Genomic DNA, 13,610 nt, shown 5'->3' with positions numbered 1-13,610 from the left:
TTATAAGTTTTTCGTCTAATTAATCGGAAATGTGACGAGATATTTTTCAACCCTCACAGAGTGTGTTGATTTAAAACCCCTACTAAAAATTTTTCTCATATGTATCAACGCTTACTTCAGATATTTTTTAAGGCCCTCTGTCATAGATTCAGCTCTCTCCCCCCCCCCCCCCCCCATTTTTTAAATTCTATGCATTTCTTTTACATATATACATATTTTAAAAAATTCCAACTTTTAAAGAAAATAGGCTCGAGTAATTCGGCAAGTTGTTTTTGTTTTTGGACCCGGAAAACTTGGTAATTGATGCAAACAATTGTTTGTAAAGTACGGCTGGATGTAACCATTTGTTTTATCGTTGTTGTAGTTCAAATTACAATGTCACACATAGGATAGATGCCCCCATTAATAAACCGTTACATGGAGTTGTTTTTTTGTATACGTATAAATTACTGGATAATGCCAATCATTGTATCACCTACCATCGTGTATTTGGAAGAAAGTTAGCGTTAATTTGCAGAAGGCTTACTCTTGCGAAAAGCAAAATTAATTAAAATTAAATAAATAAATACTCGGTACGTATTTAATAGTCGAGTTTCATGAAAACGTGCTTAAAAAATAAAAAAAACTTATTCATTAGAACACTGAAAAAGTTGGGTTATTGGTTTCTAATTATGTACATTCTACGATGTGAAGTGGGGAGATTGCACCGTCATTAACTCTCTAACTCTGATGAGAGACCAAGACAGAATTTCTCTTACAACATCAATACAATATCAAGCAGACAAGTAATGAGAATAAAGAAAAATATCAGTTTGGGGATTATAAGTTGATCCAATACCAAATTCTCCAAACTAACATCACAAGAGCTGGATGGGAGACAGTAAGGAGAATTACTATTGAGATCTTGGGAATTAAAGGGTCAATAATACGCCAAAATTAAGCAGAGAAACTCTGCAGCGATGGTCGGCAGAATATGGGGTTATATTCAGTGTAGACGCTCATGGTCAATTTACTTCAAAGCTAAGGTTGAAGTAAGATTACATTTTTGAACCTCCAAAGAGAGACATTGTTGCTAAATTAGATGATTTTATTTTTGAGCATTTTTCATGTATTACTTCCAACATTTAAGAGGCTGTCTCTCTTTTTTCCACCCGGTCAATTTTGCGTCAAAAATAATTTTGCCTGAAACTCTGTTAACAGAAAGACTTTACCTAGGAAAGAACTAAATTAGATTTGGTTTGATTCGAAATAATTTTCTGACTGCATTACGGGCCATAATTATTTCCCAGTCCGTAGGGACCGTCGCAACGTCTCAAAAATTGAAAAATAGGCATATTTTGTAACGTTGTAAAATATTTGATTCGCATAGTTAAGCCACAGAATTTATATCAGATTGCTTAAAAACCTTTCTAGTTTGCCAAGAAAGTTAGAATTTGCCCTCTCGACATATTTGAAAAGGCGAATTTTAGCATATTCTGACCACTAGAAATCGCCATCGGCCGATGACCGTAAATAACCTTGATTTAGACGCTAAGTTTTGGGATTTGGGACCTGGTTGACGATTCTATCCTACACAGCCGTTAAGTTTAGACCTTTATAGGCAAAAATATGCAAAAACCCCTGTACGTTTTCGATTTTTCAAAAGTTATGACTATTTGAATCAGCACATGTACGAGCATTCGCGATTTTTTCGCCTACACCAAAATCGAACCACTGGAGCAGATTTCGTCATAAATACAGCTTACCCGCTTTGCAGCCTGGCTTCATGGCTCACCTCAGAATTTTTCTAACAACCAGATTGGTGAAATCCATGATAACTTCAACAAATAGCTAGGTATTGCCTTCGAAAAGTAGGCGGCATCCATCGTGATTCGTGGTATCAAAACAAATACCGGAATGGGCCACATTTCGCGGTGAATCACCCATTTAACATCGCTGCAGAGCTGAATTTTTTCCAAAATCAGAATATGAACTCTCCATGTCTGGAAGCTGAGGGAGAAATGAAGGTTTTAGGCTTCTAAAGTGAAGAAATAATCGCTCAAAGTTAGATCCAGTTTGATGTTATACTGTTCTCACACAGGTCCGCACAAAAGAGAAGACCGCTGATAGCATGTGCCGTACGTTGTGCCGTATGGTTTTATTTTGTATCCCAATGTAATATTTGGGCAGAAAAATTTTGGATGAAAAGAATAAATGCTTTTACCTGGAGTTTGATATCATATAATTAATAAATCAATTTCAAATATCCTGAGCTTGCTTCTCTCGGTTCCGCGTCGATTGTGTCCACAGAACAGCAATCTGTTAATAGCCGGAGAAATCATGGGTTTATGTGAAATAATTTCAGATATTCCTCGCTTCCCAAACTGGTGAACTGGACTTTATGATAACTCCAGCAAATACCTCCAAAATTCAGCGGTCGGCATCTGTCGATACTCTTCTTTGACTCGTTGTTGCGAACTAAACTTGAAAACTAAAGCCATGTTTCGCGCTTAATGTCCCGTTGAAACTTTGGATTGCAGCTGCATTCTCTTCAAGAATCAGTCATAGAACTCCACTTGTAGGTCTATGTGTCGAAGTTTGGCGTTTTGGAATTTAAAGCTGTACGACTGCACTATCGCGCATAACAGAGGTCCGCATTAATCATTGCGGGTGAACCCGCTGACCCTTTATTTTTTTTTGGAAGGCCTGCCAGCGTAGTATGGTATGCAAGTGCTTTTTCGAAACCAGAGAGGCTTCAGTCTGTAGCGAGTCCTCAGCGAGGTTGTTAAAGCTTTCATTGGACAGAGGATATGCATTGACGAAACACCCAGTGAAGGGAACAACAGCTGCAGTAAGAATAGTAGACGAATCAAAGAACACTCTCTGTACAAATAAGATTGAGCATTTTAGTAGCTTCCACAACTTCGAATATGGAGATATCGGTCTGAGAGTTTGGAAATGTTATGGCATCGGTAAAGGGAAGTACATTCCATATGACGTAATTTATATCAAGCACCAACGTCAAACGTCCCTTCAAACCATAGAATCTCAAGGGTTTTATGATCCTCCTGAAAAGCGTGTGGTCAAACGTCGTTCAAAGGGCAGCAAGGAAACAGAGAGTACAACGCCATTGTTTGAATGCTCTGTGTTTGGATGTGTTGAAGTATTCGAAACCTTTTCGCAGCTGGAGCTGCACCTGGACGTAGGAAAGCATACAGTCAGCAGGTTAAAGCCAGTATGATGCAATCAAAAGGGATTGGGCCCTTAAGTTCTCGTCGATAGATACCGCTGGTATCGAGTGTTCGAGCTGTTCGTTAGATTCTAGTACACCACTCACTTCTCCCGTGGATACTTCGCCCCACTCGTCTTTACGAACAGGATGGGCCGTAAGCAAACCAAGGGACAGCGTTAGATTTTCAGAGAAGGTAAAAGAATACCTAACGGCACGGTTTACACTTGGAGAAAGAACTGGGCGAAAGGCCGACCCCGCCCAAGTTGCAATGGACATGCGAAATGCGAAAAATGAATCAAATGCACGTTTGTTCACTAGAGAACAGTGGCTGACAAAGAGCCAAGTTCAGAGCTTTTTCTCCCGGCTAGCAGCAATGCGGCGAAAAGATCAGGGTGTGATCGGGATATCACTGGATGAGGAGGAAGATATCTAATGCGTCCAGGAAAATTCCGAGAGATAAGATCTGGTAGACAAAGTTAACAAAGAGATCAAAGTCTCACATCCAATCTGCTACGATACGTAGGACCTCTGTGAACGTTACCACAATAACACACTTCAGAAATTCAATGTGGTTTTGTTGAGAGCCATCTGTAGTCATTTTGAGATCCCTGTAAAATTCAGAGACAAAAAACAGATCCTCATAGACAAACTGTCGGACGTGATTAGTGATTGTCAGTGTGTATCTCAGTAGACTTATGTAAACAATGTCTTATACGGTGGCTGAAAGTGTAGAATATGCTCTACAGATACAAACTACCTTTACTTCCGATATCAAGTTCTGACGGCGTTGTTATAGTATAATATATTATAATATCTAGTAGTCAGTGAAATGTTTTGATGAAATTGATTGAAAATTTACCAAAAGCAACACTTATAACATCTGTTCATACGAAGCATGTGTCAAGTTTTTAACACATTGGTAGCCGATTTCTCCGGCTATTGACAGGTTGCTGTTCTGTGGACACAATCGACGCGGAACCGAGAGAAGCAAGCTCAGGATATTTGAAATTGATTTATTAATTATATGATATCAAACTCCAGGTAAAAGCATTTATTCTTTTCATCCAAAATTTTTCTGCCCAAATATTACATTGGGATACAAAACAAAACCATACGGCACAACGTACGGCACATGCTATCAGCGGTCTTCTCTTTTGTGCGGACCTGTGTGAGAACAGTATAACATCAAACTGGATCTAACTTTGAGCGATTATTTCTTCACTTTAGAAGCCTAAAACCTTCATTTCTCCCTCAGCTTCCAGACATGGAGAGTTCATATTCTGATTTTGGAAAAAATTCAGCTCTGCAGCGATGTTAAATGGGTGATTCACCGCGAAATGTGGCCAATTCCGGCATTTGTTTTGATACCACGAATCACGATGGATGCCGCCTACTTTTCGAAGGCAATACCTAGCTATTTGTTGAAGTTATCATGGATTTCACCAATCTGGTTATTAGAAAAATTCTGAAGTGAGCCATGAAGCCGGGCTGAAAAGCGAATAAGCTGTATTTATGATGAAATCTGCTCCAGTGGTTCGATTTTGGTGTGGGCGAAAAAATCGCGAATGCTGGTACATGTGCTGATTCAAATGGTCATAACTTTTGAAAAATCGAAAACGTACAGGGGTTTTTGCATATTTTTGCCTATAAAGGTCTAAACTTAACGGCTGTGTAGGATAGAATCGTCAACCAGGTCCCAAATCCCAAAACTTAGCGTCTAAATCAAGGTTATTTACGGTCATCGGCCGATGGCGATTTCTAGTGGTCAGAATATGCTAAAATTCGCCTTTTCAAATATGTCGAGAGGGCAAATTCTAACTTTCTTGGCAAACTAGAAAGGTTTTTAAGCAATCTGATATAAATTCTGTGGCTTAACTATGCGAATCAAATATTTTACAACGTTACAAAATATGCCTATTTTTCAATTTTTGAGACGTTGCGACGGTCCCTACAGACTGGGAAATAATTATGGCCCGTAATGCAGTCAGAAAATTATTTCGAATCAAACCAAATCTAATTTAGTTCTTTCCTAGGTAAAGTCTTTCTGTTAACAGAGTTTCAGGCAAAATTATTTTTGACGCAAAATTGACCGGGTGGAAATAAGAGAGACAGCCTCTTAATAACAACTGGAAATTTCATTTCGGGCCTGTTTACATAGAGGTTGGGGATCCCAAGTAGGTGAGATAACCCGCCTTTCCATATAAACTCTCATCTTAATCACGTTTTCATGATAGGCGGGGTGACCCATCAAGGCAGGTTGCCCGGTTTGCTAAGTAGGGCAACCCTGTCAGCTGGGGTGACAATTTACCATGTAAACGCCTCAAGGTGAGGTAACCCGATTTTTAACAGTTTGTACATTTCATAGCCGTCCCCCACAGAATTAAAACGTTAAAACTCAAACTTTTAGGTCCTCTTAGCGATGAAACCTCGAGGGAAATTTAGTTATTATTTGAACTACTGTCTCCTTGAAATGAGCAATCTTCCGCAGTAACTCTCTCTCGGTATAGCGTTCAAAACATTTCGTCACTCCGACAACAACAACTACTCCTACTACTATATCAGTGAGTCTTTATATTTATTTACAAAGTGTTCTGGAACATTCCAGAAGTTTACACAAGAACTATTTGAGTAATATTACATAATCAATATGTGACTCGATGAAATGTCCTGGAAACAACAATTACCCATAACAGATAATCTCGAAAAGACGTCTATAGGTGATAAAAGAAAGAAATATCACATGCTGAGTGGAAATCGTCTATGTGCAATCATTCATACACTTTTGCTCCTAAAAATAAGAAGTGTAAAATCTAATTTCCCGAACCTCTGTGCACGGTTTCCTTAAATATGGCATCACGTCCAATGATCTTTATTCGCCTTAATCCCGCGAGTCCGCGGGTAATCACGCCTCCCGCAATCGAGCGAACATTTTGAATAACTAGCACACTCCCTCGTGTTTGCCGGGTGCACAAGTTGAGTATAGTTTATACCCTTTCGATAAACTCAAAGATTGATTAACTTTTATATTAAGTTGACGAGGCCAGCATTAGACTGGCACATGAAGCCGAAAATTCAGCTACAAGAATTACAAGGGTTAATTTGCGCATTCATTTTTAATTGATTTTGCTCAAAAGTTAGACCTTATGTAATGTGTTTGAAGCTTTCGCTCAAATAGATTAATAACTATAAATAGTCTCTTTTTACACATAGAAGAATTATTTTCGGTTTCCCAGGAAATAACTTTGGTTTCGTCCCATGGCGTTGAATTACAAGCACGCCTATCTACTCAAAATCCCCATCGCGAAGAGTACGAACTTGTGAACTGAGTGAACAGAAGACATCATTTGGCCTCTCTTCATTACATCTTGATTTCGGAGGCGATTTTTAATGGCACTCTGGCGGGTTTTAACAGCAGCTTTACTCTACTTATCATCTTCAATCAATGAATCAGGTAGTTATAACGAGAGTTAAAAAAAATACGTTGACGGTAATCGATTTAGAGTAAGAGTGAGTAGGAATAGTATTCTATATAGGTTGTGTTAAATCATCGAGCGGTTAGCAAAGCTGGGATCGAATAGGCGATTTGATTTCTGATCGCTTTGCGGCAAACGTTTCGCGACAAACCTTGTGAGGTTTGAATGATCACAGAGAAGTGCTTGTTATCGGGGACGATCAATTTCATTGTTGGAATTTTGTCGGCTCAATGAACGATTTTTCTTTAAAGGAATGACTTACATCGATACATTTAAGGGTTTTCTAATCATTAACAGGACGCAGTGATGGAAGGAGTTTGTCAAAGTCGGTATTAAACGGCGAAAAACAACGGAAGCTTTTAAATTCGCTTTCTTTCAGAGTCTTCGAAAAATACACCGCCTTCATACACCGCTTTTCTTATCGGCCCCAAATGGGACCTAATAATTTCACTTCCGAAAAAAAAAAAACCGATATTTTCAAACAGCCAACTGAAAAACTGCTATAACTGTAGTATGTCATGATGCTGTTTACTTCGCTCATCAAATTCTACAAAAATTATCATAATGTACACTGTGAAACCGAAATAACACTTCAAATTTGTTCGATAGATTAAACTGAAGCAAAGCTTAAATTAAGTTTCCATTTCAACGTGGATGTTACTTTGTTATTGAGTCTATCAAACATAGGTGTTTGTGGACGATGAGAACATATCATTGAGAAATCCAATTAGTTCTTTCGATTTTCTTTACTGATGCTAACGCGTGCGAAACGAAAAAGGACTTTATATTAATTAGTGCTGCTTCAGTCATACATTAGTTTCGAATAAAATGGATTTGAAGCGTGTTTTTTGTATTATAACCTTGTTTAGGTTTTGGTTCACAAATCACCGCAAGTACGATTTGAGACAAATCAAATCAATTCTTTCCTTTTGCTTTATGATCCAATTCAGTTCAAGCTTGAATAGGAAGTATCTTAAAGGCTGAAAATGACTTTTTTGGCAAACGAAATTACCAACAAGGAAATTTAAAACCAAAAGTCATGGCGTTTCGTGTAGACAGCACAAGCATAGCTTCACGGAACATCCATATCATTCTAACTGAAGAATTATCATGTTGGCAGATCTTACTCGTGAGGTATTAAATTGAGTGGAATTTTGGTGTGAATGCATTAAGATCCACAGAAGAAGCTAATTAGCCTGCGAGAAAGCTTTCGTCAAAAGGCGATACGGCATGAAAACAGCGAAGCCGCGAGCGCTACGAGCTAACGGGAAGCCTGGCAAGAAATTGAGACATATTTTTCCGCCGTGAGTTATCTCAAAAGCTAGAAGCTAATCAGACACAAGATGTCCGTAATAAAGCTCAAGCTTTGAGGAAGGGAGTTCAAAAGCATTTGAGTTTACGGGTATGACTCCTATTACATGTAACAAAGGGACGGGTCATTAGTTATCGCCGAGGGGGGGGAGGTGTGTGTGGCGGACTCTGGAAGAGGATCGCATAGTTTCAGGGGGGACGGATAGGGTATCAGTAGTCGTTAACACGGTATAATTTAGAAAGAGGTGACTATAGGAAATTGGCATCGAGAAAGGATCATAAGAACCTTACTGAACCTTATGGAGGGATCAGGTAAATCCTATGCAAAACAAAAATCCTCTGACCCCCCTGGTAATACTAATCACCGATTCCGACCGAAAATTAATCATAATAGGAGTCTAAGACAACAACAAAAAAACTCACACAAATTCAACACAAAACAAAAGAAAATCAAACAGAAAAAGTGAAGACGTTTCGTAGGAAACCATAGTCGTAACCAACAAATTTGATTTTTCACTATTCTCCTTTAGCTTCGCAACACGGCGTACATACTGATGTCTATGTTTCACTGGACGGTTGCGATTCTGAAAGCTGCGGTACAGTCCGTAATCCATGCAGATCCATTGCTATGGCAGTTTACCAGATGGACTGGAATGGACATATCTACCTAAATGGAATTGGAACTGAAGAACGGCCTTATGACTGCGAGTCTTCGGCAATACATGACCAGCAGAAAGGAATTGTTGTTGAGAAAAGTTTGCACATAGTAGGTTTACATTCCACGCCATACGTATCATGTGCTGAAGGTTTTCGCTTTCTTACGAAGCATGTGACTAATCCTCTAAGTATTGTCCTATCGGACATTGTTTTCGTTGGAACACCTCTAACATTTTGGGATTGTCACGCCTTAACGATCTCCAATTGTTCTTTCCGAGACTCGTTCATAGCTCTGAGCGTTTACGTAATACATAACACAAGAATGCATATCAACATTGCTGGGTCTGTTTTCTTCAAGAACAACACTTTCTGCTTGCAAATATCTTGGCAAAACAGAGAAACTTTAAGTGATCAGTATCTAGTGATGGAGGTGAAAGAAGCAACTTTCTCGGAAAACGGCAAACATTACTCTATCGGTGGTTTAATCACAGCCAAATCTGAAGCCGCGCATCCACTAAGTTTGCTCGTCAGAGTATCTTGTTTCCATATTAAAGCATTCAAAAATTACGGTCATTTCATACATCTTGATCTCCCAACAGCCAAGACTGAAGAGATCTATGATAATGTCATGCTGTCCAACAATTTCTTTGCTGAATTGTCTCTTGACCACAACAGTCTGTACAACTCTGTTGCAAAGAAAACTCGCGCAAAGTTCAGTAACCTCAGATGTTCCTCAAACCACTTACTGCGATGTATTACAATTCAGTCTGAAGAAGCGAAAGTTGAAGTGTTAAATTCTTCATTTGAAGAGATGCAACTTACAAACCATAATGGGGGAGCAATGTTGTTCAATTCAACAGGAAACGGGTCTGTATTCCTTTTCAACTGTAGTTTTCGAGGAATTAAAGCTAGAGGCGGTGGGGCTTTGTTTGCTTATAGTCAGCGTGGAACCTTGAATCTGAACATTACTAAGGTTAACTTCACTAAATGCGCCGCTGCAAGTTATGGATGTGCAATATTCGTTGCAGACCAAATCAAAGGAACGAACAAAACCAGACTCGGCTCTATCATGTTACAAGCAATTTTCCACGAGGTCAGGGTACATCATTGCTATGGGTTACATAACGGATGTGACAGTGTTAGGCTCGAGTTATCCGATGGCAAGGTTGTTGTAAAAGATTCCTCTTGGAGAAACAACAGCCAATTTGTGACTCGTTCAATAAAGATACTTAACACTGGTGGAAACACTGATATCCATATCTCCGGATGTACATTTGTCCAAAACAATGCCAGTGAAAGTGATGTTACAGTACATGCAAGTAGGAGCCGTTTCGCAGGAAATTTTCTGATTGCTCACACTGTCATGGTCAGTGGCACAAATCTGTCATGGCAAGCCTTGTGGATAAACTCACACTTTCGTATCGAGCTGTTCAACGTTGCTATCAAACTCTATAAAAGAGCACTCAACATCAATGCGTCAAATGAGGTCTCGTTTTCAAAAGTATCATGGGGTTGTTATCCATTTGCTGTGTCAATCAAGAACTGTACCTTTCGCAATAATGTCCGTGATATTTTGGCCACTTCACCTGATCCAACTAAGGTGGAACTAATCATCACGAACACGATTTTCGTCACCAGAGAGGTGTTTCCTCGCTCATCTGGCCTTCGATTCTTTATAAAACCTTTAAAAGAAATCCCTTCTGCAAACACGACCATCGAGATGGACAACGTAACATTTGCTTTGAAGCCATGTAACTTCTTAGCTTTTCTTTTTCCAGGTAACAAGACCATTCGTATCAGAAGGTCTCAATTCCGCAATTGCCGCTGTTTAAATTCATGGTCTTGGAAAAATTTCAGTAGTGCCTACCGTGTTTATGAATTATCAGCTGGCGCTATTTCAGTCGCCTCAATTTCGGATAAAAGGCTGAGTCCAGGATGTGTCGACGTGAACAACTTCAACGATACTCATCGTCTCTGGGAATACCAGACTCGTGTGGAGTTCGAAGATACGTCATTTGACGGTAATGGTGGGGTAATTGCGGGTGGTGTTTACCTCTGTAATGGTCACACAACGTTCAAAAGATGTCGCTTTAAGAATAATTTTGCTTCTGAACATTCTGGACATGTTTACTTATCCGATGGAACTGGAAAAGCAGATTTTCTAGACTGTGTATTCAGCTCGACAGTAAAAAACGTGAAATTTAACGGTACGACGTTTCGAAAGTCAGCCTTCGTGCATTCAGTTAGTGGAGGACCAGTTCGTCTCAAAAATACAACGTTGAACTCTTCTATAATAGAAAAAGATGTGTATCCCGTATTTGGCATCTCTAGTCTGGGTTCCGTTCACATGGATAATAACTCGATCATTCAGTGCCCCCCTGGTTGCAGGCTTTTGCTGGACAATTCTTCGCATTTTGCTCACTCTGAATACAATGGTAGCTTTTGTCGAATAAATGTTACAGTTCTGAAGTACTCTTGCCTGCGCTGCCCTACAGGTTTTTACAGCATTTCACGTGCAGCCTCTCGAGGACTGATATTGAACAGAACAGTAAAATGTCAGCGATGCCCGTTCGGTGCCAATTGTGTCGAAAGAAATATAGTAGCCAAACCAAACTTTTGGGGCTATCTAAATGGTTCATCTGACCCACCATCACTGACGTTCACTGCCTGTCCAGAGCATTATTGTCGAAGTCCAGGCCCAGGCGCAAACGGTTATAACAATTGCTCAGGGAACAGAAGAGGAATTCTGTGTGGTGAATGCATTCCAGGATACAGTGTAACTGTGTTCTCACCAGAGTGTCGAAAGGATGAAGAATGTGACAACTATTGGTTCTGGGTATTGACATTCTTATTAACGATTATGTTATCGTTATACCTATTAAGAAAACCCCCTACTCTAAGCTTTCTCGTCAATCAGATCATTTGGTTTAGAAAGAAAGAAAGCCAACGGGACGACAGCGCGTCACATCAACACGATCCCCATATAGATAACGCCTACATAAAAATAACTTTTTATTTCTATCAAGCTGCTGAACTTTTGATTGTTGAATGCAAAGAACGCCTTCTGAAAAAGGTGCCATACATGTATGCAGTTACCGCCGCGTTCAACTTTAAACTACGCACCCTCAATGAAGGTTTGGGCTGCCCTTTTGCTGGGCTAACATCTGTGACAAAGCAATTGGTTCTTTCTGGTACCGTTTTCTTGACAATGGCTGACATCGCTCTCATTTATTTCGTCCATTGTGTTATCAACATGATAACGCGCAACCAGAAGCCATCCCTCTTCCATTACATGGCCGTCATCATAGAAGTGTTGCTGTTAGGTTACGAAAGACTGGCTGAAACTTGCCTCAAACTGATGACCTGTGTCTCAATCGGATCTGAGATGCGGCTTTTTATCGATGCAAATGTTACATGCTTGCAGTGGTGGCAGTATCTCGTTCTCGCCTGCATTGCGGTGTTTATTGTCCCCTTCATTATTGTTCTTTACTTCGGATCATCCAAGCTTTACAAGGCTTCAATAACGGCGACTGAATTTCTTGCTGCGTGCGTGCTTCCATTGCCATTTCTTGTCTATTGGCTTCGTAAGAAAGCCCAGAAACAACCTGGGAATGAGTCTCTTGAAGCAAAAGTTGTTAACAAAGATGTCATGGAAGTACTTCATGGTCCTTTCCGTCCACCTAAGAGCGACGATAAAGGGACACTCTACTGGGAGAGCGTGCTGATTGGCCGAAGATTCATTCTACTAGCTTGTCACTCGTTTATAACAAGCCCAATGCTGCGAATGATCGCCATGGCTACAGCTTGCACTCTGATAGCGCTCCACCATGTATCAAAGAATCCATTTCGAGATCCAATGGCCAACGGAGCCGAGACGTTGTCCCTTACTGCTTTGATAGTAATTTCCATTATCAATCTTACCAAGGCAACCCTGATATCATTTGGCATCACAATCACCGGGCCTTACAAATATTATCTGGAAACCATGGAGTGGTTTGAGGTTGGCGCGCTGGCGGCTGTGCCGGTTACCCTGTCTGTTTTGGTCATTGGTGCCATTCTCTCCCAACTCGTCCGGGCTTTGTTTTTCCTTTTGGAGCAAGCTGCTAGATGTTGTTATTGGCATGGCAGTGCTCATTGGTCCAAAAAGGAAGAAAGAAAGCCCCTCTTGGATTACACTCGTTGAGAACTTAAAAGGAACTTCTGAACACAGTTAAGGTTGTAAGTTTGAATAAATATTCTTCCCATAATTAATAGCGAACCATTTTTAATTTCAAATTAAATATTTAATGAAAAAACATTAACTAATCGAAGAAAATCACAGCTTTACTTCACTAGGAAGATGAAATGCTCACACTACTAAAGTGAACTTTCTACAAACTGATATTTTACTTGATCTTTTGGAATCAGTGTGGATCGTTACAAAATCATCCACTTAGTTTTGTTATTAATTGTTTTCAGTATTTGTTATTAATTTTTTCAGTATTTGTTATTAATTTTTTCAGTATGGGCAATTTTGTAGTTCTAGCTCGGATCACAAAAGTATAATTAAGTCGTCCGCATTAACAAAAGAGTTTGGTGCTATTTAGTAATAAAAAATGGATGAAATAACATGTAAATAAAGGAGAAAGCTTAGCCATCGCTGGCATAGTTCTGTTTAGGTTGCTGTTGCAGTAGTCGTCAGCTTTGTTAAATTCTTTAAATGCGAAGGGTAGAAGCACCTTCCAAGATCGATACACCTCCACCCTATGCACTTCCCCCACCCCACCCCATCTTATTATCCTAATTTTAGGAGATAGAGCCCTCTCCGATTCGGACCAAAGTGGACAACTTGTCTTGCGCAATTAGCTCTCCTTCCCTATCCAGTCGACGCAAAAAGGGCTAGATATCACGCCCTCATACATCATTTGAGTTTTTTTACTATCGGTAAGTTTAATCCTCGAGTTTATCTCACTACGCAG

At 39.8% G+C, this 13,610-nt stretch overlaps 1 protein-coding gene across 1 annotated transcript; it reads left to right on the top strand.

Moving 5' to 3' along the window:
• Positions 1-6,434: 6,434 nt before the first annotated feature.
• Positions 6,435-13,290, top strand: LOC113677382 (uncharacterized). The gene is made up of 2 exons (XM_089192925.1): positions 6,435-6,662; positions 8,526-13,290. The coding sequence occupies exons 1-2, from the start codon at positions 6,599-6,601 to the stop codon at positions 12,833-12,835; spliced, it is 4,374 nt and encodes a 1,457-aa protein (XP_089049051.1). The 5' UTR covers positions 6,435-6,598; the 3' UTR covers positions 12,836-13,290.
• Positions 13,291-13,610: the final 320 nt, after the last annotated feature.

This window comes from Pocillopora damicornis, chromosome 13 (genome assembly GCF_964200805.1).
Source record: "Pocillopora damicornis chromosome 13, jaPocDami1.2, whole genome shotgun sequence".
Lineage (NCBI taxonomy): Eukaryota > Metazoa > Cnidaria > Anthozoa > Scleractinia > Pocilloporidae > Pocillopora > Pocillopora damicornis.
This window is presented reverse-complemented; position numbering and strand designations above follow the sequence as displayed.

What these genes read in the sequence shown, in the direction of transcription:
- LOC113677382 (XM_089192925.1), top strand. Translation starts at nt 6,599, where the DNA reads ATGGCACTCTGGCGGGTTTTAACAGCAGCTTTACTCTACTTATCATCT. An exon ending in ATCTTCAATCAATGAATCAG is followed by an intron (nt 6,663 to 8,525) that starts GTAGTTATAACG and finishes ATTCTCCTTTAG; the next exon opens with CTTCGCAACACGGCGTACAT.